The 27,830-nt window shown below is 44.2% G+C and overlaps 1 protein-coding gene across 3 annotated transcripts in view; it reads right to left on the bottom strand.

Annotated features, from left to right (window-relative positions):
* Positions 1-27,830, bottom strand: part of RabGGTa (Rab geranylgeranyltransferase subunit alpha) — a 112,154-nt gene that overhangs the window by 80,938 nt on the left and 3,386 nt on the right. For all 3 annotated transcript variants that reach the window (XR_012887124.1, XM_075878354.1, XM_075878355.1), the window contains exons 2-5: positions 26,658-26,768; positions 26,461-26,585; positions 5,955-6,139; positions 5,369-5,563 (exon numbers count right to left, since the gene is read on the bottom strand). Coding sequence is in view for 2 of the 3 variants with exons in the window: in XM_075878354.1 (XP_075734469.1) it covers positions 5,369-5,563; positions 5,955-6,139; positions 26,461-26,585; positions 26,658-26,768 (616 nt within the window). In the remaining variant the exon portion in view is untranslated. The remainder of the gene's footprint in view (positions 1-5,368; positions 5,564-5,954; positions 6,140-26,460; positions 26,586-26,657; positions 26,769-27,830) is intronic.

Raw genomic sequence — 27,830 nt, 5'->3', positions numbered from 1 at the left:
GCCTGCAACCTTCGAATAATGCGTCCAATGCTCTACCAACTGAGCTACCATGGCGGCTATCCCCCCGTCTGCTTTATGGGGTATATATGTGCATTAAACGTGGAAGCGTCAGTCAGCCCCACTAGAAGCCATGACAGTTAGTGTGGGACACTCTTCAGCTGCCTGCTTGGTGTCAAGCAGCACATGACCTTATTACGAGCTGGCAGCTGACCAATAATCCCTTGTGATTATCTGTTAGATCTCATTAACATCATCGATGGGTGTTTCTGCCAGTGAAGCATTACTGAAAAAAAAGCATTTAAAATTCAAACAAAAGCCAGTGTACCCTGTTGGCAAGAAGTCTGTCATTTGGAGCAAGGCGAGAAGGAAAATGCGTAAATTTAGAAAGGAAGTCTATGAACATTACAGGCAGCAGCTCACTGGAGACGAGCAAGATGAGGTTTCAAGACTTTATTCACACAGACTATGCATCTTGCATATTTCTGCAGATTCTTGTGGGTATTTTTGCCAAAACTATGTGCGTAAATGACTATTGTTTTCTTGTTTTTCATATGGGAACAATGAAACAGCACTTTTTTTTTTCAATTTTCCTTGAATGCATATGCAGTTATAATTAATCATTTATCTTTAAATACAATATGCATATGCAAAGACAGCCAAGAACAAACTTTTTTTTATTGTGATAGCAATTATACGGACACTCAGCTCTGTCTGTCTGTGTGTGTGTGTGTGTGCATGTGCGTGTGTGTGTGTGTGTGTGTGTGTGTGTGTGTGTGTGTGTGTGCGTGCGTGTGTGTATAACTCAAGAAAGAAAAAAAGCCACACGTGCTCGGCGCAATGCACGCTCACCTCCCACATGTACTTTTTCTGTACTTTTTCCCCCAAATGGGGGGGGGGGGGGGGTGGTAGAGGCATGTATGCGCGCTTATCCTTTGGTGGGAAGAATCGTGTGGCTTCGGCTTTCACCAAAATTATTGCGTTAGCTGCCGGACCCACAAAGGTCACTTCACTCGCTGCACAGGCCCCGCTTGCGAAAAGAGTGCGCTTTTCATACACAGCAAAGTATAACTGGGACACTTGTTAGCTAGCACTCATGTGTACCTATTATTACATTTCATGCATCGTTTTTGTTTAAACAGCACGTTAAAGGGACACTAAAGTCAGACAACAATTTACGTCACAGTGAAAGCTCATTGTATGACAACATCTAAAACGACAATACTATCAACAACAGTGCCATAATTACCAAGAAATTAAGTTAATTGCACAGGAACACAAGCGCCGCACTAGAACATTTTCAAAATGATCCCTATGACATCAGACGGACCGCCTACAATTAATCACTAGTAATCGATCAAACTGCACTAAATAAAGAACATCCCGTGCATTAAGAGACGCAATATAATGCTACTTGTTCATTTGTTTGATTCATGAAAAAAAGAATCGCCGGACGTTACTATGAGGAATGGCGTGAGTGGTTCAAAAATTCAATTTTCGCGTGGTTACACGGGAGAGGTGGTGCTATCTAGCGGGGCACAGTTGAAACAAAATCGTCTGCAATCTCGAAGTCAGTGGCGGGAAGTTGATCAATGGCCGTTGTTGCAGCTGTGGCTCCCACTGCTTTCAGTCTGCTGCTACTAGGGCAGTAAAGCCGGGCAATGTTGTGCATGGCAACAGTGACGTGAGACGGTTCGGTCAGTCCGCTTCTTGAGGCGGGTAATTTGAAGTGCGCTAACCCAATGTCGAGCACCAAAACGTGATTTTTATTTCAAAATAGGCCTTTCCTTGGCACAAAGGTAACACTACGAGGCTTCTTGGACTGCCATTTCAACAATCAACGTCAACTTGATAGTTGAATTTAGTGTCTCTTTAAGTGTCGAGCGGTAAACATAGTTTGCTCTCATCCTGTATGTATGTGTTGTTTTCGTGTGTCATTTGTGCATGAGCAGCGCACTGCACGTTTTAATCTGCTTGTCGTTCTCAGCGGTACATTCCAAGTTGTTGCTATTGCATTCATTGCTTCGCCCTTGCAGCAAAACTGTGACTTTTTTCAGATAGTAGCAACATTGACGATGCCAAATCTGGTCCGTTTGAAAACTTCTCAGAATAAATTTGTCTGAAATGGGTACCCTCTAGCATGCACTGTCTTGTGCTCCTGAAAAAATGTAGCATAGGCACCACTGCATTTCCTTCTTAGTGTGCACATGTTTTCAACACTACACCACCACATTACAGTTCCAGAAATTTTTGATAATGGAACTTATTATTTATAAAACATAGTGCCACATTCATAGAATTAGAGAAAAAGTCAAAACTCGTAAAGTCTATGAAAAAAAAAATTGAAGAATACTGGCTACTATGCTGAAACCATGACTGTGAAGCAATAGCCCTTTTGGAGGTGCAATAGTACTATTGATGGGACCACACAGCAATTTAGGCTGCACTGATAATATGTAAGAACATCCAAAATACCAATACACTTCAACTAATTTATAAAAGATGCTGATGTAAGAGACAATTGGGGTATAAGAGACATCAGTGTACCTACACTGAAATATGTTTTGATTAGAAAAAAGAGAACCTGGTATCCTGCTTATAGGAGACACTTCAAATAAGGGAGAACTGCTGCTCCTCAGTATGCACCTCTTATAAACGTGTAAACAGAGCTTTAGTAATTGAGACATTCAAGTAAACGTAGGGCACAACTAGCGACTATAATTCCAGCATTAGACCCCGCCGCAGTGGTCTAGTGGCTAAAGTACTTGGCTGCTGACCCCCAGGTCGCGGGATCGAATCCTGGCTGTGGCGGCTGCATTTACGATGAAGGCGGAAATGTTGTAGGCCCATGTGCTCAGATTTGGGTGCACGTTAAAGAACCCTAGGTGGTCAAAATTTCCGCCTTCCACTACGGCGTCTCTCATAATCATATGGTGGTTATGGGATGTTAAACCCCACATATCAATTAATTCTAGCATTAGCCCAATGACATAGCGCATTTCCGTAATTTTGTCAACAGCACTCCATGGTTCATCACAGCAAGATCTTTTCAGTACACTGTAAGACTAGAAAAAATGCTAGCTATGCATTTCTCTACAATTCTTGAAGAAAATATCGTTTTCATGTTTGTGTAGGTAATGCATAAACTCTCCCACAACACCGATATTTTCAGAATAACAGCCCCCAATCACAAAGGCTATGCTTTAGGCTATAGCAAGTGCCAGATTTATTAGCAGGAACTCGAAACGTATTGTGACCATCATGATTAAGCCACTATCTTTTGACGATATTGGAAACATGATAAGCAAACTGTTTCATCACCCACACACTTCTATCTCAGAAGTTTTATTAACATATAGTGCTTCACAGGTTTTCCTCAATAAGAGAACTTGCTCAGATTACTAAAAAAAATTTCGTCTTCATGTGATGTTATCAGCTCACTTTCCGACTGCGATTTTGCATTTCAGACACATTTCAGCAAAAAACTGTAGTGTCACCTGTTGGACTGTAAAGAGTGGAGGTGATGTAGGCACAATCACACAAGGTCAGTTGGAGTCGGGCAATTTAGATTTCGTTACGGGTGCGTGATCGTTGAAACATATTTTCTCTTAAATTAAGCCTCTTTTTTTTTCACAAAACCAGTACTGTGAGCAAGATTTGAAGAATTACATTTTAACAATGCTCATTAAATTATTATTTGGTTTTATTGTCCTTTGAAGACTGTCACAATCTTTTCACATGTGCTTGAATATTAGTGATTTTAGTAATAAACTAAATAAGCTGAAGAAACTTTGATGACTCATTATTTTAGTTATTGCCCCATGGCATTTCTTTATACTTTATTTACCCTGGTCATTCTAGACTAATTCTGTGTGCTAAGCTTGTGGCAGGAATTGTTTGAATGTAACACCAAAACAAAGCAAAAAAGCCAAAAGTTCAGGGGAAGGTAAGAGTGTGACGAGATAGTGTGTCGTTGGAGCCAACGTTTCGCTTCTTTTCTCCAAGCCAAAAACTATTGTCCTCTTCAAAAATATAACTGTTGCAGCCTTGACGGAGACAGTACCGCCATTTTAAACGTTGGGACCACCAGCCACCAGTGTTCAAAAATTTTCCACCTCTTACAAAAACAATATTTTTTCAATAATAGCTCAGAAACTATATTTCCTAAGACAATTATTTACATGAGTTAAATAAATAAATGGAAGTACACAAACAATACAAAAAATCAATAAAGATTAATCCAAATCACTCTCATTAAATAGATATGCTATGAAATATGAGGTGTTGGGGGAAGCATGAAGCACATTAATTGGCTCAATAATTCGGACAAAGGGGTTCATATTTCAATATACAAAATTCATAATACCCCCTGAAATAAATGAAAAACCTTCGTACCGAAAGCAATTCTGATATGTGAAAACTAAATTCGAAACGTCATGTGCTTTGGCAGATTTTGGTGAATGTTTCGGGTCTATAGCCATGCACATCTTCACTGACCGGATTCTATGTATTACTTTGTGGGCATTGTTTTCAAAATTAACACTGTCCAGAACTTGACTGAACTTACTCTTTGATTGTACCGGAAAGACGTGTGACCCAACCCGAGTCGATGCCAGTGACACCTTCTAATTGAGACATAGAGAAGTTTGGTACCATTTTTGCACATGCAGCAACGTGCACAGAAAGAGACCCCTAATAAAGCAGCACATGCCCTTACTAGCTCACTTACGCACATTGTGCCTGGGCTGGAAGGTAACGTACTCCCTAACATTTTTATCGTCATAAGTGCCTTGTGCTCGAAGCCATAAGCATTTCTAACGTGAACATACCTTTTGATACCGAGATAACCTGAAACGAACTTAATGAATAAGCGTTTAGATGCTGTATTTAAGTTGCTTAATTTTCACACATTAGAAGATAGCATAAAGAATTGAAGTAAAAAATGGTTTCAGAAAAAAGAGGCAAGTTTCAGCAGACTGGAAAATATACTAATCATGCAACCATTTTAAAGAAAAGCTTGGCAGCTTAAGCCATATTTAAGTGTGTAATAGGAAATATAAAAAAATTCTCAGAGTAAATTCCTTCATGTTACTGATTTGCCCTAACTGGGGAGGCTACATTCCCACTAGTGGTGCGGTCAAAGCCAAGACATGCAGTTGATATATCGAACAATAGAAGAAATGGAGAAAAGCAGGAACGATGACACCAGTCCACATATTACTATTGTAAAATGAGGTGTGTCATTCTGATTGGTTCAAACAGAGTGTGTGGAGACGAACACTTGCAGAGTTTGTGTATCAATAATTCCAAAATTATGACAAAATTTCACGCTAAACTAAAACATAGGCCCAGAAAAAATTAGAGCACTTGCCTTCCAAAATGACTTTCTCCTCAACTGTGCCTTCCCTCGGGCCAGGGTGAACACTTGGCAACAATGAACTCCTGTAGTGCCAAGCTGAGTAGTTAGAAAAATTGGCTGCAATTCGGTCCATGGTAAATGCCAGCTCCATTTCAGCAGTCACCTTAGTATGACTACATACAAACCGCCGGTAATCCCAACAGTGAACTGCACAAAGAGATAAACACATGACAATAATGTTTTTCAATGCCATCATTAAAAATCAGAGCTTCAAAGTTATAAAATGCTGCAAAAAAAGAAAAAAACATGTTTACTGAAATAATAAAAAAATATGAGAGCTATTTGCATTTTCATTTTTTTAAACCTCAGTCAAACATAATATATAATGGCATTGATTCATAATATATAATGGCATTGATTGATAATGGCAATGCAAATTTGTCACATATGACATTTTCCTAGCTATCTGGCATTATGGAACATTGAAGGACACCATTAGCAGCACAATGAACACTAATATTTTTGAACAGCGCACACTGTGATACCAGTCACTATATTCTGCGTCCACATGACCACTTCACAAGCTTATTCAACTTACAGTTTCGCTCATCTTGGTCAAGGAAAAGATTACACAAGCGTAGCTCTTTGACCCAATCCATGTCTGGGAAATTTTCCATGGCCCAGGCTCGATGACTCCAAGCTCCATAAGACTTTGGGTTTTTCTGCAAGGCTGTTTCAGTGAGAAGCAATTCTCCCACACCATCTTCAACATTCTTTTTCAAGCTAAAAAAAAAAGTGAAGAAAACAATCAACACCACGTGGGTATTCAAAGGTCTCACTCTCTGAATTACATTTTTAAAAAATTAGGGTTTTTACCCATTACCTCATTACACAATGAAACAACTGAATCTCAAACAACAAAGCACAGCAGCCACTCTGGTGGGCAATAATAGGAGAGGTAAGGCAATAATGGCACCCTTGAAGAGTATAAAACATCTACCTATATCATCCTAGGTCATAAACATTAAGTACCCACTTAAAAACCTATGATAAACCCTCAAAGTGTAATTTTTTTTGCATAAAACGTAATTATCCCTTATTCACCATTACCTGAAATAGACCAGCCAAAGAACAAGCTAGAACTTCAAATCATTATTAAATTTGATGCCATTTTCAAAGAAGTATTGGCCCAAAATCATGATGATGAGATAAATTCAGTAAAGTGGCTGTTTGGGCGAGTTGGTCCATTTTAATCTTAAGACAGTGCGTACAAGCAACACTTTTCTTCCTTATTCGTGCGTGCGCGCGTGTGTGCGTGCATGCGTGCGTGTGCGTGTGTGTGTGTGTGTGCGTGCTACAAGACACTGAATGTAATATACTGCCTAAGCCTACACTTTTAATATATGTGCCACACAACTGAGTGCGAAACGCAGAAAATCACCACTAAATCATAAGGAATTATTTTAATGTAAACAAACAACAACCATTTATGCCATGAGTCTCTTGAATTGTTAAGGAGCCTCAGTCCTCTGGGTCTAAAAAAAGAAAGCAGATGGCGTGTGTTGACACACGCAGCATAAGCATCTGTTACATTTGGCCCGGCAATGCATCTGTTACGCTTGGCCTGACAATTCGTCTGGGCAGCCGGTGCGTAAGCCGGTTTGCAAGGTATGCTTACGACCCCATCGGCGCCCAGTCTGCAAGACGCTGTCCTGTAGAGGTTCCAGGTAGTGATCAGGTCTCAATGAATGATGATGATGATGATGATAGCGCAAGGGCCATTTGATGGCCAAAGAGCGCCAGTTCATGGGACAAGGAATGTGGACAATGATTGTGATTAGCGGCTGTATAAGGGCCATAAAATTCCTCGCAGTAAGGCGGGTAAAAACATACAAGTAATAAAATCATGACCATGCCGTGAAAGGTGTGTGTGGTGTGAATAGGTGACAAAAGTTGGTGATAATGAAAAACGATGGTGGACATGTATGGAATTAGCACAAGTACCTCACTCGTTCATACCTTTGCGTCCAAGGGCCGTGAGGCAAGTGCTTTCCTGTGTAGCCACCGCAGCAAAAACCTCTCTGGAGATGTGCTACGGAATGCCCGGGTATATGATATGAAAATTATGAATTTCTTTTAAAAACGCTAACAATGATTTATGACTAAAAAGCAGTTCCCTACCAACGAACATTGCAGGGTGTAAAGGTATATGTTGTCGGTAGGGTAATGGAAAATGCTGTCTTCTTAGAGTGTCTAATTGTTTACATTGGATTAAAACGTTAAGAACTGTTAATGCCTCACCACATTTGTCACACAATGGTGGATCGCCACCGGACAAAAGATGTGTGTGTGTCGTGTATGTGTGTCCTATCCTGAGTCTTGTTAGTGTTACCTCTGTTAGACGTGATTTTGATACTGGTGGCCAATGGCCAAGGTGTGGCTTGATAACGTGTAGTTTGTTTTGTGTGTGTTTATCCCACTTGCTCTGCCAGTAGTCCTTGAGGTTTCGTTTGAGAGACGGCTTAAGATCAAGGACCGGGATTGATATGGGTGTAGGGGCAGTGCTTTTGTGGACGGATGCAGCGAGCTGATCCGCCCTCACGTTGCCTTGGATCTCACGGTGCCCTGGCACCCAGCACACTACAACATGTTGTTTAAGTGTGTAGAGTGTGCATAAAATAGAGTAAAGCAAGACAAGGACAGGGTTTTTTTGTTTTTTAAGATTGTGCAGAGCCGTAACCACACTGAGGGAGTCCGTATAAATTACTGCTTTTTGTATTTGTGATTGCTTGATGTGTTTAACCGCCACAAGTATCGCGTAAGGTTCCGCTGTGAAGATACTTGTGCCTGGATGTAGAGAGCCAGCATCCGAAAAGGATGGGCCGACAGCAGCGTAGGACACAGAGGACTTAGACTTGGAGGCATCTGTAAAGAACTCAGGATGTGTGTATTTGTGTTGAAGTTCCAGGAAGTATGTTCGGATATGGGCAATAGGCGCATGTTTTGTAACTTCTAGAAAAGACACATCGCAGTCTATAGTCTGCCACTGCCACGGTGGCGGGTATGCTACAGGAGCCATTAAACTGAGTTCTAGTGACACTCCAGTGTCCTCAGCTAGACCCTTCAGGCGAACTGAGAAGGGCTGCCTCATCGAAGGCCTGTTTTGAAACAGAATGGAGCTCGACAAATCAATAATAGTAGAGTATGAGGGGTGCTTTTTGTCTGCTTTCAGCTTAAGAAAATAAACAAAGGGCATGTAAGTTCTTTGCAGATGAAGCGACCACTCATTTGACTCTACGTAAAGGCTTTCTATGGGGCTGGTGCGAAAAGCACCCGTAAAAAGGCGGATGCCCAAATGGTGCACGGGTCCAGCATCTTCAAAGCACTTTGAGTCGCAGACTGATAGACAACGGCCCCATAATCTAAGCGGGTGCGAATGAGGCTTCTATACAAATTCATGAGACATTGCCTGTCACTACCCCAAGTAGTACGTGACAACACCTTTAAAACATTCATGGCTTTTAAACATTTTGTTTTTAAATACTTGATGTGCGGTACGAAGGTCAACTTGTTGTCCAAGATTAGGCCTAAGAATTTATGCTCCGCATTTACAGACAGACGTTGATCGTTCAGTTCAATGTCGGGTTCTGAGTGCATGCCTCTCTTTCGGGAGAACAAGACACACGTGCTTTTTTGTGGGTTCAGTCGGAATCCGTTTTCCTCTGCCCATTTGGAGATCTTGTTTAAACCTAACTGAACCTGCCACTCACACATTGCCAAGTTGCATGACTTGAAGCCAAGCTGAACGTCGTCGACATATGTACAATAGAATATATTGAGGGGGATGGACAGGTGCAAGGAATTCATTTTGATAATAAAAAGTGTACAACTAAGTACACCACCTTGCAGCACGCCTGTTTCCTGGACAAATGTTTGGGAGAGAACACTGCCCACACGGACACGGAATGTCCGATTGGACAAGTAACTCTCGATTATGGAAAACATTCTACCGCGCACGCCAAGGTGGGACAGGTCTCTTAGAATTCCAAAGCGCCTTGTTGTATCATAAGCCTTTTCGATATCGAGAAACACAGAAAGAAAATATTGTTTATGGACGAAAGCATCTCTGATCTGTGCCTCGATACGAACAAGGTGGTCTGTGGTGGATCTACTCTCTCGAAACCCGCACTGAAATGGGTCTAGCAAATTGTTTGTTTCAAGAAAATGTACAAGTCGGCAGTTTATCATTTTTTCGAAGACTTTGCAGAAGCAGCTTGTAAGTGCAATAGGCCTATAACTCGAAGCTAAAGAAGGGTCCTTGCCCTCTTTCAAAATGGGAATAATGGTAGCCTCTTTCCAGAAGGTAGAGATAGTGCCAGAAAACCAAATAGCATTGTACAAACAAAGTAAGGTTTTTCACGTTTCGATTGGTAGGTTTTTTAACATTTCATACACCACACAGTCAGAACCTGGGGCAGAAGTACTGCAGGAGTTTAGAGATGTTCGGAGCTCAGCTAGACTGAAAGCTTGGTTATATGCCTCGTTTCTAGTGCAGTTGTGTTCGAGTTTCTGCTTTTCTATTCTTGTTCTGTATTTTTGGAAAGTGTCAGTATAGTGGGACGGGCTGGACACCCGTTCGAAGTGTGCACCGAGGAAGTTTGCCTACTCTTCCAAGGTATCACCCTGAGTGTTTACGAGTAGAAGTGTGTGTACTTGTTTTCCTGCTATCCTACCAACCATGTTCCAGACTTTAGCCTCCTGTGTGTATGAATTGATCCCTGACAAAAACTTTTGCCAGCTTTCTCTTCTGGCCTGCCGACGCGTTCTCCTGCCTTGAGACTTTATTTTCTTGAAGGTGTCAAGATTTTCGGCTGTCGGTGAGTTCCGAAGCAACCTCCGTGCCTTATTCTGCTCCTTTCGCGCATTACGACACTCAGTGTTCCACCATGGGACGTGTCGCTTGCCGGGCTGTCCAGATGTTTGTGGGATGCATTTGGCTGCTGCGTTAATAAGGAGAGCTGTGAAGTACTGCACAGCTTCATCTATGCTTAGCCCACATATGTCAGTCCAACATAACTGAGCATTGTTATGAAACTGTTCCCAGTCGGCTTTGTGTATAAGCCATTTGGGAACTCGTGGAGGACATTCGTATGATGTTTGTGTACTCAAAACGACAGGAAAATGGTCACTTCCGTAGGGATTATTTAGAACTTTCCATTGGAGTAATGGTACAAGTGAAAGAGATGCGATGCTGAGATCTATGGAAGAGTAGGTTTTGTTGGCAAGGTTATAATATGTTGCCTCTTTCCTATTCAACAAACAGGCACCGGAGGAAAAAAGGAACTGTTCAATGAGACGACCTCGTGCGTCGCAGCGAGAATCACCACATAGACTGCTATGAGCACTCAGGTCACCAAGGACCAGATAAGGTTCGGGTAGTTGATCTATTAAGGACTCAAATTCTCGTTTTCCAAGACGGTGGTGTGGGGGTATGTACAGAGAGCAGATGGTGACGAGCTTGTTGAAAAGAACTGCTCGAACAGCCACTGACTCTAGTGTTGTTTGCAGTGGTAAAAGTGTGCATGCTACTTTTTGATTAACAATAATGGCTACACCGCCGGATGATGCCGCAGCATCATCTCCGTCCTTTCGGAAGAGAACATACCGACGCAAAAAATTCGTGTTTTTAGATTTTAAATGAGTTTCCTGTACACACAGCACTTTCGCCGAATGTTTGCAAAAGAGCTCTTGAACATCAACGAGGTTTCTAAGCAGTCCTCTGACGTTCCAATGTATTATTTGTGCTACCATATTGGAGGTAACGTAGTGCTGTGTGTAAGGAAAAATGGGTGTGTCTGCTTCTTAAGCTAAACGTTAAGACTCAAAGAACAGGGCCGTCGCCGGGCCCCGTTATTGGCTTTTTATTTCTTTTGGCGCGCTCCAGGGAGCTACGCCGATCTTTCGGCACCAGGGGTACCGTGGAGTCCATTGCCTCCTCAGAGGCACTGCGTGCCCGCATTTGCGAGCTGATGTTTTGGGCTTGGGGTTTGCCTGGTGAGACGAGGCCTTCATATCGGCCGACCCTGGGGTCTCCTTCACCTCAGGGGGCGAAACCTTCGGTCCTCTTGGGCTAGAGGTCGAAGGGACCTCCTTTGCTGCTGGGATACCCTGCCTGCTGCAAGAGCTTGCAGCAGCCATGGGTGTCGCCGTGGGGACGAGTGGCAGGGCAGCCTTGGCTGTTCCCACCGTGGGTGGGGGCATTGGCAACCGCCTGGGCACACTGTGCCTGGCATGGGCAGTTGCCGCAGGCCGTTGTAGTGCTGCCCCCTGTTGCACTACATCGGCGAACGATGGTTTGTTTGTGAAAAGACCAGATACTTGTTGACGGGCTTCTCAGAAAGTAATGTTTTGTGTGATTTTGATTGTAACAATTTCTTTTTCCTTTTTCCATGTTGGACAGGTTCGGGAGTATGCGGGATGGGCACCATCGCAGTTTGCGCAATGGGCCCCATCCTCCACATTACACTCGTCTGTGGTGTGTCCTGTGGTGGCACACTTTCCGCAGGTGAGTTGGCCGCGGCAACTCTGAGAGCCGTGACCAAAACGCTGGCATTTGAAGCAACGTCGTGGGTTGGGAATGTAGGGTCTCACATTCAACTTCAAGTATCCTGTTTCGAGATGTTCAGGCAGGGTACTGGTGCAAATCGTCACAATTATGTGTTTTGTTGGGATTTCCTTCTTATCACGCCTAATTTTGATTTTTTGTACTTGTGTCACCTGCAGGTCCTTCCAGCCCTCGAGGAGCTCACCTTCAGTCAGGCCAAGCAAGTCTTGATCAGATACAACGCCTCGGGAAGTGTTGAGTGAGCGGTGTGGTGTAATTGAGATAGGAATGTTTCCAAACGATTCTAGTTTTGAGAGGTTTTCATACTGGCTCTGACTTTTTACCTCGAGGAGGAGATCCCCACTGGCCATTCTTATAGCCTGGTAACCTGGTCCAAGTGTAGTGGTGAGGCATTTGGAAACAATGAAAGGCGAAATAGTTCTGGCGTTCTTTTCAGCAGTTTCACAGTGGATCACATGGTAGCGGGGAAAGGTTTCTTTCGGTTTGCTGAAATAATTGCAAAAGTCTTCGGTGCGCCCTCTCTTTGAGAGATGACGATCGTGCAATGAAGAGAGAGAAGAAAAAGCCATAAACTAAATATGAGTTCGGCAGCCATGCCAGCCACCCACCATGGAGCCCAACACGGAGACGTGACAAGTCCTAAATTTATATGAGGCATGTCAACGTCAGCTGTACACAGCCGCTATAACCAAATATATTGTGCCCAAGACAGAGCACATACACAAGGTTAACCCTTGCCGCCAGGAAAAATCGGAAGTAAATGGAAGAGAGAAGAAGACAGGATAGATTTAAAGACGAGAAAAGACTAAGATGTAGGAAGAGAGAGATAGGAAAAGGCGACTGCCGGTTTCCCCTGGGTGGGTCAGCCCAGAGGTGCCGTCTACGTGAAGCCGGGGCCAAAGGGGTGTGTTGCCTCTGCCGGGGGGCCTTGAAGGTCCAATCACCCAGCGTCGGCTCAACCCCCAGGATCCCCTTTTCCCCGGACACGGCTCAGCCACGCACAGCTAGGCGTGGGAAGGAGCCAAAACCCCCCCGTTAGCTCGGGTCCGTGGTGTCGCTACACACCAAACGCCTACTTGCGCAGGCGCCCCTGCGGGTGGGTCTCAATGAAAGTTTGCGAGACAAACCTTTTGTTTAACGGGCTCGAACAGCGTGGGACAGCACCACTGTGGCTGGTCTCATTAAGTAAACCTCTCGACTCGGCTACTGTCATCTACGCGAGGCCATCGCAAAGCACCGTCAGTCCGGAAGCGTGGGTGATGATGATGATGATGAGTGCTTTTTAATGGCGCAAGGGCCAATTGATGGCCAAAGAGTGCCATTTCAATAGTCTAGAGATATGAACAGTGATATGATGTGTGGCTGTAATTCTAGAGATATGAACAATGATATGATGTGTGGCTGTAAAGGGGCCTTAAAATTCATCGCGCTAACACGGGTTAAAACATGGAAGTAATAAAAGCATGGCAGTGGTGTGAAATATGTGCTGTGAAAGTGGATGGAAATGTCATGATATTAATATCATGAAAGAGATGTAGTCATCGCAGCCACGACCACGGTACAGAGGTCGTGCTACGGATGACCTTGTAATATCGGGTGAAAGCTATGCACATCTTTTAAAAACATGAGAAGTGTATGTAGTTTAAAAAGCGGATCCCTACCGATGAGCATCCCAGGGTGTAGTGGGAGCTGCTGTCGGTAGGGCAGTAAAAAAATGCTTTTTCCTTAGAGCATCAAGCTCATTGCACTGGACGAGAATGTGGAGAACCGTAAGTGGTTCTCCACATCTCTCACAATACGGTGGATTGCCGGTAGACAAGAGATATGAATGTGTAGAGTATGTATGTCCTGTTCTAAGCCTTGTTAGTGTTACTTCTGCGTGTCGTGATTTCAATAATGGCGGCCAATAACCTAGTTGCGGTTTAATAGCATGGAGTTTATTGTCTGTGTGTTTATCCCACGTGCTCTGCCAATACCCCCTGAGCTTTCCTTTTAGAAAAGGTTTTAGGTCAAGTGCAGGGATTAATATTGATGCATTGGGAGTGGTGTCGTTGGCGGAAGCAGCCAGCTTGTCGGCCAATACGTTCCCTTGTATTTCACGGTGCCCTGGAACCCAGCAGACAACGACATGCTGTTTTGATGTGTACAGTGTGCACAGAAGTGAGTAAAGTGACACCAGCACGGGGTTCTTGTGTTTTTTAGGAGTGTTCAGGGCTTTTACCACGCTTAGGGAATCTGTGTATATTACCGCCTTTTGTAATTTTATCTCTTTGATGTGTTTTATGACCGCCAGTAATGCGTAAGCTTCTCCTGTGAAAAAGCTTGCATCAGGATTAAGAACACCGGCCTCGAAAAAGGATGGGCCTACCGCAGCATATGACACAGAAGTGTTTAACTTTCACGCGTCGGTAAAGAACTCAGGACATGTGTATTTATGTTGTAGTTCTAGGAAGTATGTATGTATGTGTGCAAGTGGTGCGTGCTTTGTGACTTCAACAAAAGAGACATCACAGTCTATAAGCTGCCACTGCCACGGTGGCAGATATGTTGCAGGAGCCATCAAACTGTGTTTGAGAAGAAGCACATCTGTTTCTTCGGCCAGGCCCCTTACACGGAGCGCGTGGGGCTGCCAAACAAAGGACGGTTCTCGAACAAGCCAGAACAAGACAAATCATTAATTGTGAAATGGGAAGGGTGTTTCTTGTCTGCCTTCACCTTCAAAAAGTACAAAAAGGACAGGAAACATCTTTGTAGGTGGAGCGACCATTCATTCGAATCCGCGTACAAGCTCTCCACAGGGCTAGTTCGGAAAGCCCCCGTAGAGAGGCGAATGCCTAGATGGTGGACGGGGTCGAGAACCCTGAAGGCTGATCGTGTTGCCGACTGATAGATTATAGCACCGTAATCCAAGCGTGTGCGTATAAGGCTCCTATATAGATTCATCAGACATTTCGTGTCACTACCCCACGTAGTGCGTGACAACACTTTCAAAATGTTCATTGTTTTAAGCACCTGTCCTTTAAATACTTGATGTGTGGGATGAAGGTTAGTTTAGTGTCTAATATGAGACCAAGAAACTTATGCTCGATCTTCACTGACAGAGGTTGACCATGCAGGTCAATGTCGGGGTCAGGATGGAGGCCCCTCTTTCAGCTGAACAAGACACAAGTTCTCCTTTGCGCATTGAGTATAAAACCATTCTCGTTGGCCCATTGAGATACCTTGTTCAACCCTAGTTGAACTTGACGTTGGCACATTGAGATGTTGCACGATTTGTAACCAATCTGCACATCATCGACATATATGCAGTAAAAAATATTTCGTGGGAGAGACAGGCGCAAGGAATTCATTTTAACTATGAAAAGTGTGCAGCTCAATACACCTTCTTGTGGCACTCCTGTTTCTTGGACAAATACTCGAGATAAGACAGTGCCAACTTGGACACGGAATGTACGGTTGGACAGGTAGCTTTCGATAACTGTCAGCATTCTACCCCGCACACCTAAATGTGATAGGTCTCGCAATATGCCGAAGCGCCATGTAGTGTCATATGCCTTTTCCATATCGAGGAACACAGAAAGAAAAAATTGCTTATGAACAAAAGCGTCGCTAATTTGTGCTTCGATACGGACAAGGTGGTCAGTGGTGGACCAAGCCTCTCGAAACCCACACTGGTATGGGTCAAGTAGGCCACTAATTTCAAGGAAGTGCATCAGGCGCCTGTTAATCATTTTTTCAAAGACTTTGCAAATACAGCTGGTTAATGCTATTGGCCTGTAGCTGGAAACTGAGGCCGCATCCTTGCCTTGTTTTAGAATTGGGATAATGATAGCTTCCTTCCAGGCTGAGGGTAGCTCGCCAGAAGACCATATCGCTTTATACAGAGAGAGGAGAGCTTTCTGGGTTTTAGTGGGCAGGTGTTCTAACATTTCATATGCCACACGGTCCGGGCCTGGGGCAGATTTATTGCAGCAGGCAAGTGAGGCCTGCAGTTCAGCCAAACAGAAAGGTTCGTTGTATGCCTCATGTGTTGTGGGCTTGCGCTCTAATCTCTGTTTTTCTATTGCGGTTTTGTATCGTCGGAACGCTTCACTATAGTGTGTTTAGCAGGAGACCTGTTCAAAGAGCGCTCCGAGAGTGTTTGCCTGGTCTTCCAAGCTCTCCCTTTGTGTGTTCACTATAGGAAGTCTGTGTACTTGTCTTCCTGCTACCTTACTAACCATGTTCCAGACTCTCGCCTCATCTGTGTATAAATTAATGCCTGATAAGAATTTATGCCAACTTTCTCTTCTCGCCCGTCGGCGCACCCTCCTTCCTTGTGACTTGATCTTCTTGAAGTTTATAAGATCCTCGGCTGTTGGCGAGTCTCTAAGCAACTTCCATGCCTTATTTTGTTCTTTGCGCGCATTACGGCAATCATTATTCCACCATGGGACTCGTCGTTTGCCTGACGGTCCATATGTCTGTGGTATACAATTCGTTGCAGCATCAATCAAAAATGCTGTCAGGTAGCTCACAGCAGCTTCTACGCTTAACCCCTCCATGTCAGTCCAAGTTAGGAGAGTCATTTTTTGATACTGTTCCCAATCAGCTTTGTCGGTGAGTCAGTTGGGAACCTATGCAGGACATATATTTGTTATTGATGTGCTGATAACGATAGGAAAATGGTCACTGCCGTATGGATTATTAATGACCTTCCATTTAAGTAGAGGCAGGAGTGATGAAGATGTTATGCTGAGGTCTATGGCTGAGTACGTATCGTTAGCTATGTTGTAATATGTTGGCTCTTTCCGATTCAGAAGGCACGCACCGGAAGAAAAAAGAAACTGTTCAATCAGGCGACCTCGCGCATCGCAGTGAGAGTCACCCCATAAGCTACTATAAGCATTAAAGTCCCCTAGGACGAGATACGGTTCTGGAAGTTCTGCTATCAGCGACTGAAACTCGTGTTTAGTCAGTTGATGGTGTGGCGGTATGTATATACTGCAAATTGTTGCCAATTTGTTGAAGATGACAGCTCGGACAGCTACTGCTTCCTCGTGTACAGGCTGTTTCTTGATCAACAATTATGGCAACACTACCGGATGAGGCGACAGCATCATCTTGGTCTTTTCGAAAGATAACTTAATTTTGAAGAAAGTTAGTGTCTTGATTTTAAGTGTGTTTCTTGCACACACAGCACTTTTGGTGTAAGTCTGTGCAGAAGTTCTTGGATATCGTCGAGGTTCCCCAGTAGGCCTCTGACGTTTCACTGTATTATGTGTGTCATTTTAAAGATGTGTGGTGCTGTGTGTACAAGAAGTGTCACTTCAGGTTACAGGGCCTTTTGAGGCCCTGTAATTCGACGTTTTTCTTTATGGGCGCGCTCCAAAGAGTTGCGCCTATCCTTCGGCGTCTGAGGCGCCGGAGGAGTGGGACTTGTATCCATCACCTCCTGCGAGGTGGCGGATGGTGCCTGATGAGCAGGCACATTCACAGAAGTTTCAGACGCAACTGCAGGTGCAGTGGTCCGGCAGACTGTGAAGTCTGCTGAACTTGTTTGGCAGGAAGCGGAGCAGCACAGGCTACTCCAGCCTTAAGCGCAGATGCCGCCACCGTAGTCACACTTCGTGTGACATTCTCAGACGCGGAAAGATGTGGCACGGCGCCCTGGCGCGTCACATCTGCAAAAGAAGAAGAGTTCTTGTTATGGAGGGAGAAGCGCTGGCGCGCCTCTTGAAAAGACAGATTCAATTTGACTTTGAGTTGAAGAATTTGTTTTTCCTTTTTCCAGGATGGGCATGTTCGTGAGTAGGTGGGATGGTCTCCTTCACAATTCGCACAGCGGGCTGCAGCAGTACAATTGATTGATTGATATGTGGGGTTTAACGTCCCAAAACCACCATTTGATTATGAGAGATGCCCTAGTGGAGGACTCCGGAAATTTCAACCACCTGGAGTTGTTTAACGTGCACCCAAATTTGAGCACACGGGCCTACAACATTTCCGCCTCGATCGGAAATCCAGCTGCCGCAGCCGGGATTCGAACCCGTGACCTGCGGGTCAGCAGCCGAGTACCATAGCCAATAGACCACCGCGGCGGGACGCAGCAGTACAATTGTCCGATGGGTGTTCGTTGGAGCTACAGTTTGCGCAAGTCGCACGCCCTCTGGAGCTTTGCGAACCGTGTCCAAAGCGCTGACATTTGAAACACCTACGAGGATTTAGTATGTAGGGCCTGACTCGAAGCTTGCAGTAGCCGGTATCGATTGAATCGGGTAAATCGCTAGTACCAAAAGTGATAATTATATGTTTCGTTGGTGTTTCTTTTTTGTCTCGTCGTATTACTATTCTTTGAACCTTCACTACATTCTGGTCTTGCCAGCCTTCCAATAATTCACTCTCTGATAATCCAAGAAGGTCGTCATCAGATATGACACCGCAGACTGTGTTCAAGGACCTGTGGGGGCCTACGGAAACTGGGACATCCCCAAATGCTACCAGTTTAGGTAAATTGTCATATTGCAGTTTGTCGCGAACCTCCAAAAGGAGGTCGCTGCTTCCCAACTTGGTTACACGATATCCTGGCCTGATTGTTTCTGTGAGTGTTTTCGAGACAAGAAAGGGTGAGATTGCTCGGACTGTTTTGTTTTCTTTCTGGCTATGTATGACATGAAACTTGGGGAAAGACTGCTTTGGTTTTGAAAGGAGGAACGAGTCTTCGGTGCGCCACTTTTTCGAGCGGCGATCAGAGAGGGGGAAAAATTTAGCTATACAGTTTGTTTAAAGTTCGGCGGCGATAATGGCCACCCACCACCGAGCCCAACAAGGGGACGCTTTAAGGTTGAATAGTAAACACTTGGAGACGCCAGCCATGCATCGTCGCTATAACTGAATATAACTACCCAACGTTGGGTAACTACACAAGGTTAACCCTTGCCACCCGGAGGATGGAAGTAAACAGAAGTGAGGAGATGACAGGAAAGATTGAAAGAGATAAAAAGACGAAGATCAGGGGAGAGAGAGACAGGAAAAGGCGACTGCCGATTTCCTCTGGGTGGGTCAGCCCAAGGGTGCCGTCTACGTGAAGCCGGGGCCAAAGGGGTGTGTTGCCTCTGCCGGGGGGCCTTAAAGGTCCAATCACCCGGCGCCGGCTCAACCCCCCGGATCCCCCTTTCCCCAGACATGGCAAAGCCACGCACGGCTAGGCGTGGGAGGGAGTAGAAACTCCCCCATTAGCTCGGGTCCGTGGTGTCGCTACACACCAAATGCCTACTTGCGCAGGCGCCCCTGCGGGGGGAAGCGTGGGACGACGTCAAAGAAGCCGTTCTGAGGGATCGAGCGTTTGGACTGCCATGTTCGAGAAAGTTCTGGAAGTCTATAGCTGAAAGCAGCCATGAATCACTGCTGACATTTGGTTCAGTGGCTATCTCCCCGGAGGAGCTCAACCTTCCCTCTCCGGACTCTACCTCCTCGCCCTGCGGTGCCTTCAAGGCATGGGCCGTGTGCGTCATTGTGTGGTGCGTTTGTGCTACCATTGAATCTTTTCGCCCAGCCGTGTGGTGCAATATGTGCACCCTTTCTGGTGAGTGGACCATTAAGACTTTGTCACCTGATTTGTGGTGAGAGTGCTCACCGCCTTCGTCGGACCTCCGTGTAAGGAGACGGCGGCCTATAATAGCCGAAGCATTTTGTAAATAAGCGCTGAATTGTGCTGTATCATGTACATAATGCGGGATCTTCTAAATCCCTGTACAGTTCCCATCTTTCAACTATCATGTAAATAAACCTTTGTTCTATATCTCTTAACGCATCTCCTCACTAGCGAGCATCGGCTATGTGGACGACAGCAGGGAGCCAGCTACCCTAAAGAAAACCCGCCGTACCTACCATCAACCTCCTACCCTTAACAACTGGTGGCAGCGGTGCGATTCGAACCCACGCCTTTCTCAGACTGGTGGCAGCGGTACGATGCCATCATCAACCTTCGTACCCTTCACAACTGGTTGGCAGCAGTGAGATGGACTTTGCGACATGGTGCTGTGTTGCCGTGACTACTTGGTCCTTGCTTTGACTTTCAGGCTTCATTTTGCGAGTTTAAGTTGAGTAGAAGCTAGATTGTTTGTGTGTGAATTAGGGAGATCACCTAGTTTAAGTACTGAGTTGAAGGGATCACCTGTGAGACACAGGACCAAAGTAAAGCAGCAATCATGGCGTGGAAGTCAATGCTGAGAGATGAACTTTTGACTGTGAGTAAGCATCTAGGCATTAAAGTAGAGAAAGGAATAAGCAGGACACCGATTGTGAGGCTGATCTTGAAAAAGCCAGGGAGGAAGAAATTAAAAACACTGTAGAGACTTAAAAGAAACAGGGAAAACAAAGAGAAGAAAAAGAAAGAAGGGAAAGAGAAAAACATAAGCGAGATAGCGAAGAACGTGGTCGAGCACTCGACTTGGAGATTGAACTACTGAAACAGAAAGTCGAGGCAATGCAGCGGAAGCTTTAGCCATCCGCAATTGTAGCGCACGAGAAGTGCGATGATCAAATGAATGAGGTGCAGTCCAGAGCTGTAGAGAAGGCTAGCACATACGAAGAGCGCAGCAGGTTCGAAGACAAAGTGAATGTGAGAGCTGCGAAAGATGCTGCTCTAATGAGAGAGGCCAGTGAAGGCCAGAGCGAATGCGACGAGGTGCTGTGCCAGTTAAATGCTAGTAAACCAGCTAGGATAGCTGTAGAAAAGCTGGTACAGACCTCAACTATGATTGTCGCGATGGTTGATCTTGCAAATGAGGTTGAAGTGATCAAGAACACTGGAGAAAGCTCAGAAGCAGCGATTATACAGAGTGAGAATAACAGTACAGTTGCCGATAGTTCCCACCCATTCGAGGTAGATTGTTTGAAGGAAAACTGCGGTACTGTTCTTAAGTGTGTTAACCTGTCCTCCAGTCTAGAGTGTGAAAGAGGTGATTTTATCGAAAATCATTTATACTGCCCGGGCGAGACAGCTGACGAAAGCTGTGAGGGAGTTGACGAGCTTGAGATGAAATCAGGAGGCTTGGAAACGAACGACAAGAAGCGGCGCAGATGAAAGCGACGTCGGAAAGCTGCGAGCGAGACAAAAGACACTACGAGTGTAAAGAAAGGCTCGACACGTTTGAGCGTAATGAACAGAACTAGGGGTTCTGCATCGGCGTCAAACTCGGTTTGCATGTGTCCGAGCCGCCGGACGAAAAGTAAAAAGAAGGCGATTCATAAATGGAATCTCATGTAAAGCGCCAGTATTCCGATTCCGTCCACAGCAAGTTTCATGGTGCGCCCTTGAGCTGTAAAACCATTGATGACTCAACCTGCCACAAATTTTAAGGCAGTGCGGGACAGGTCAGTCGCAAACGTCGCCGTAAAAGAGGGAAGCATACGGGAGCGACAAAGCGAAGGGATGAAAGAGGTAGCAATTAGCCGGACGGACGACAGAAGAATAGGTTATCGGCCAGTTCAAAGAAGAGGCCTTTGTGGCGTGAAGTAAGGCTCCAGCGGCGAAAGGATAGGCCACGGGGTGCATCCTCCCGACGGAATGCATGCTGGAGATTTGCAGCTTTGCGGGGACAGGAGTGTCCAAAGAGTCCTAGAAGAAGGGCCACAGTGTATAAGCACCGTGCGGTTGCCAAAAAGAAAACATCGCCACTCTTTCCCACGCGTTGCTCGGATGCCCTCCGCCAGATTGACAGAAGTCGGCTGAAATCGCGAATGAGGCCTAACGCTGCAGTTCGGCTGGTAGCACGTACACTGTTTAGTCTCGGGCGTTCTCGAAATGCACCAAGACCGAGACCACCATGGGTACGATTAAAGAGCGAGAGAGAGCTGTAAGCTGGAGAACACAGGATACAGGAATTTTCTTAGAAGCATATTTATTTGCTTATTTTTGGTTTTCAAGTAGTATTCCTGTGTCATCTCCACAGCTGCGTTTGTTTAGTTAGTTTTTCCCTTCAATACTTTTTTGTAAACTTTGTAAGAATTTTCAGTCAAGTTGTTAATCATCATGGGGATGCAGTGAACCACATCAGTCAACCGACTGCGTGCAATGAGTTTTTCTTTAATATAAGAGCAGGTTAGTCGTGGATGAAGATTTGGTACGCCCGCTAGTTTCGAAAGCACGGTAGCATTGTCGAGCGGAGCCGAAATTTGTATGCTTCGTACCCTTTGGTGTAGTGCGAAGTTTTACACCGCTTTAAAAGAGTAAATAAGCATTCTTAAATAAGGTTTTAGAATAAAGCCAAAAGCAGTTTTCGAAATGCTCACGTTTGAGAATCATTTGATACAGGGTTCTTTGGTACAAAACTTACGCAGGTTTTGTTACGCGCTCCTGACGTGTACGGCATCAAGTGTTATTTTCTTTGCGTGTTATTCTTTGTGAGCATCGACGTTCAGACACGTGATTAGTTGAGCTTAGTTGAGTTACAGGGAAATGGCCTATGGGTAGGTGTGGGTTAATATGCTAACCTTCTTCGAATGAGAGTATGATGTCATGCTAGGGCGCATAGCAAAGTCCTGCGTGTTCTTTAAAAGCATGGGCTGACATGAGGTTACATTCAGCAAAAGAGCGTGTAGTACAAGAGGTCTATTTACTTTATATTGCTGTTTTAGTGATTGCTTATAGGGATCACATGATCACTTGAGCTGAGAGTGTTGCGTTCACTGAACTGTGAGGCTAGAGACACATTTCTAGGATTTATAAGACACAGTTCGATCTGTTGTGAGTGAGTTTTCGTTAGCGTCAGGGTGTTTTACAAGTAGGCACTCACGACTACGTTTTCAGTATGTTTGAAAGAATAAAGAATGCGCCCAGATACCTTTTGTAGGTTTAGGCTGCATTTGTGTGAAAATTAAGTAGTTGTGTTTCATGAAGTTTGTCATGAAATTAGCAGATGTAAGTTACAACTTAGTAGTGCGGATGGTAGGAGAAAGCTAGTTTTGAAAGAGTGTGATTATGGTTATCTAGGGCCAAATTGTATTTGCCTTTGTGTGCTTTTCTCGCATAGAAACTGTTCAATCTTTAGTAAGCATCTCCACATCCATGGTTGTTGTAACTTTGACGGCACAAAATTGACAAAATCTTAGCGCGTGGGTTTTTCTTTTGTTTGTATTTTTTTAGAAGCCTGGAGGGCTTTAAGCGAGTCCAATGCACTTGACTGCAGCATGGTATTGTGTTGTGCGGTTCGTTTTGCTGGTGTCAGTCATTGTGAGGTGGTTTGGAAGTTGGTTGCAAGTTCGCAGCTGGAGGTTCCAAGCCAGGCCATCGACCTCGTCACCAGCTATTCTCTTCGAGCCCAGTGGTTGGGAGCGCTGGCCAGCCGAGATTTTCAGGACAGCGGAGGAGCTGTTACGTTCGACCCGGTAATTGGTCTGGCAGCTAGTGCGTAAGCCGGTTTGAAAGCGATGCTTTCAACCCTATCGGCGCCCAGTCTGCAAGACGCTGTCCTGTAGAGGTTCCAGGTAGCGATCGGGTCTCAACGAAAGTTTCACGAGACAAACCTTTTGTTGAACGGGCTCAAACAGCATGAGACTGCGCCACTGTGGCTGGTCTCATTAAGTAAACCTCTCGACTCGGCTATTGTCATCTCCGCAAGGCCATCGCAAAGCACCGTCAGTCCGTAAGCGTGGGAAGACGTCAAAGAAGCCGTTCTTAGGGATCGAGCGTTTGGATTGCCATGTTCGAGAGAGTTCTGGAAGCCTGTAGCTGAAAGCAGCCATGGACCGCTGCTGACGTTCGGTTCAGCGGCCATCTCCCCGGAGGAGCTCAACATTCCCTCTCCAGACTCTACCTCCTCGCCCTGCGGTGCCTTCAAGGTGTGGGCTGTGTGCGTCATTGTGTGGTGTGATTGTGCTACCATTGGACCTTTTCCTCCAGCCGAGTGGTGCAATATGTGCACCCTTTCTGGTGGGTGGACCATTGAGACTTTGTCACCTGATTTGTGGTGAGAGTGTTCACCGCCTTCGTCGGACCTCCGTGTAAGGAGACGGCAGCCTATAATAGCCGAAGCATTTTGTAAATAAGCGCTGAATTGTGCTGTATCATGAACTGAATTTTTGTTGTACATAATGCAGGATCTTCTAAATCCCTGTACAGTTCCCATCTTTCAACTATCATGTAAATAAACCTTTGTTCTATATCTCTTAACGCATCTCCTCACTAGCGAGCATCGGTTATGTGGACGACGGCGGGAAGCCAGCTACCCTAAAGAAAACCCACCGTACCTACCATCGACCTCCTACCCTCAACAGCGGTGGGATGCCATCATCGAGACCTCATACCCTTCACACATCACAGTTTTATGTGGTCTCATGGCTAGCTGAGTTTACCTTTTGGACCTGCCTTGCTCATTGATCCGTGGAACCAAAACTGAAACTGGGTGCCATAAAAATTTCTCCAAATAAATAATCATTGCTCGCTGAGGAAAACAAGGTTTTCAGCCATATTAAGTGTTTCATTAGATAAAATTTCAAATAAATAGAACACAAAATTTTTCTGTGTAGGTATTCCTTTAAATATGAACTTCACAGCTCAAATCACAAAAATATTCTAGCAATATCAAAAAAACTGGCCAAGTCACAGGTAGTGCAATAAGCAAAAAACATAGGCCATTTCATATGTTTGAGTGTTGTAAATTACCACCATAAAAAAAACATATATACTGCAACAGTAACTGAAACTCGGTGCGAAAAGCAAGAACTGCAACAGTGGCCAACTTTGCCTCTTTACAAAACAAATCCATAATTGGAATGATCACTGCAACTTTTTAATAAAACAATGCACAGACCAAACTAGAGGTGTTCAGAGATTGAAGTGATGCAACATTCTTTTGATTACTCCACGAGACTATGATGTGCTATTTTTGCCTGTACAATCGCACGACCATAATTTAGAAGTAACTCTCTGCTTTGTTTGATAAATCTAACAATGTCCTAGAAACACTGATTGGTATAAAAGATTTTGAACTTTTGCACACTGATACAGGCACACCTAACTAGTCTATGTCTTTTATTTGGAAGGTTGTAGTCAACTCCTGCCACTATTTTACATTCATGTGTGCGGTGTAGTATATAGGTGAATGAATGTATGTATCCATTTTGCAAGAATGAAAACATTGAAACACTGTTTCTTCCCACAAGCCATTTCTAACAGGAACGGTCTTTATGAGGCAATCATCCAGTGTTCCAGCTTTGTCCAGTCTCTACAAAAATGTTGATTGGATTAATAACACACATGCACCACATTTTCATTCTATTTGTTCAATCTTTCACCTATCACCCTTTTGTTAGAATGTATTTTTATCCATTGCATTGCTTCTCCTCCATGGGCAAAAAGTTGGCATGAAGTATCATGAAATAGATGAATAAATGAATAATATAAGCATGCATGTGTCAATTAGCATGTGTCTGGGCTAATGTACATACACTTTCTTTTTCAAACAATGAATAGTCTTGAAACGTGATACCAGAATGCATTCAATTTTTTTTTTCCTGCAAAGTTACAAAATATATATATATATATATATATATATATATATATATATATATATATATATATATATAAAGGTGAAATGGTGAAATAAATGTGCTATTAAACCATAGGCCTTTCAGCAAACTATGCTACATCTCTGCTCATAAAGAGGTCTCAAATATGAAATATAAATCTTGGGGCCACACCAAGATGATGTATACCTTCATCATAAAACCAAATTTTCCTCAATTGTGTAGCAAGAGACAACTTTCAACTTTTCATTGCCTAACAGTAGTAAAAGAGTAAAGCCTTATCTTAAAGTTCTAAGATTCTAAAAAAAAAATCACACAGCCCCTTACACATTCACCTAAGATCACTTGAAGGGACAAGCCTTCATCATCATTATCATCATCTTTCTTTTCAGTCGATCGCATTGGTCTTCCCAACATACCCTCCTGCCCCAAACTGAATGTAACTAACGTGGTTTTTGCACTGCTACCGGGATCGATATACCGATGACATCAATTGATGACGTAACAAATTTTGGCAACTAATTGTGTCACAATGACGACCTTGTTCACTTGGAAAAGACCACATGTATTTTAAAGTAAGAGCTACTATGAGATCACAACAGATGACCTTGGTGGCATAGTTGTCCGCTACCACTAGTGCCCAAAACCGCTGTCACCTGTCATGTAGAAAGAAACAAAACTTGACATCTAAAAGTTAGCAATGATCCCAGACTTGTTTTAGGGGCTCCATCCTTCAAACTAAAATCCAATTATTCCATATCATTACAGAGTCACAGCTACTAAAACATGAAAATGACCTGCAGTTGCAACAGAATCATGAGCACGACCCCATTTACAAGACAGTCCTGCCATTTTAGTGAACTAATTAAACAAAAATTAAGCATCAGTACTTAAAAATGCTATTTTGAAAATTTTAATGGTGTCTTTCATTTGCGAATGGCTTTTGTTTAATATGTGCAGTACTACTTGCCTTTTACTGAAGTGTGTCATGAACACCTCCCTACGGATGTTCCACATGGTAGTGTAGTCGGGGTTACTCTGAAGGATTTGCCCTGTGATATGCAGCAGCTCATCATCAAGTTCCTGGTTCTGACGCTGCACAAGGCATGAACCATGTGAATGACAATATGAGCCGCTGAAGTTGCGAATAAGGATTCACAAGCTTACTTTTTGGATTACTTTCTGTGTTGCAGCTTTGTAGATTTTCAGCTTTTTCTCCCTCTCTTTCCTTTTCTCCTCTTCTTGCTCAGCTGTGGTTTTAACCTTCACCCGTCCATGCTTGAGAAAAAAAAATCAGAAAAAATTTCTGCAAGCACCACATGCTTGTATCAACCAAAAACATTTGTTAAACTGGAAACTCCTTTTTGAAGCGGTTACAATGGATAACATAACCAACCAGAAGTCAATTTATAGTACTCTGCAATACTTGGGCATGTGAAATGAAGCAGTTTATCATGGTTGCAATCATTCCTCGTCCACCATACTTCTCTTACAAAGTACAGTAGTGTCTAATGTAACAATAAAAATCTGTCTGATGTAATTATATGAGGAGGAAAGCACATATGTGCATAATAGACAGTAAGTACACACATTTATTTCATCTTTCAGCTCAGTAGCATGGGTCAACAGTTTGTAGCCTACCTTAACTATCGCAATTTTTTCTGCGCATGCTAACTATAGCGAGACATGATGGCTGGTGTATCGTATCCAGTTTTACGAAAGGGAACATACGAGCGCGTGGTCTGTGCTCCGGCACGGCTGCCTACAGCACCATCAGCCGACAGATAAAGCCCGTCTGCTTTTGGCAGCACCGCCCGTTGCAAGACCAGAGCAGGAGCACAATGAAGCAGTGCTTGTCCAATGGCCTTGACTCGTTTTGTTTGCTAACAGATTCAACAAAAAGCAAATATGCTTTCTTTATCTGTCGGCTTATGGTGCCATAGGCATCTGCGGCAGAGCACAGGCCACGTGTTCATGCGTTTCTTTCATAACAATGGATACTGTACAGCCATCAGCACTTTTAACTCGAACGCTGCGACGTGTGACCTCGGCTCACTTGGACTGAGGCCAGCACCACCAAGCGTTAAAAATAATATGCTTGCTACAGTTAAGGAAAGATGGAGCGCGCGTCGATTTCACTAGTAAATTTCGGTTTTCAATTTGCCTGATTAGCGTGTCGAATGCATTTACTTCGCATCCCGTTTTCGCCACGTTTCGCTCGTGGCTACGTTATCGTGCACGCCCATGGCGTTCACTGTCGTATACTTATCTCGACAATAAACCATTGCATGCAACAGCTTATGCTCCTTTCGAGTTTGAAAAGCAGAGTTAACACACAGT

The sequence above is a fragment of the Rhipicephalus microplus genome, chromosome X (genome assembly GCF_043290135.1).
Source record: "Rhipicephalus microplus isolate Deutch F79 chromosome X, USDA_Rmic, whole genome shotgun sequence".
NCBI classification, from domain to species: Eukaryota; Metazoa; Arthropoda; class Arachnida; order Ixodida; family Ixodidae; genus Rhipicephalus; species Rhipicephalus microplus.
The sequence above is the reverse complement of the archived record's forward strand: the minus strand, read 5'-3'. Positions and strand labels throughout refer to the sequence as shown.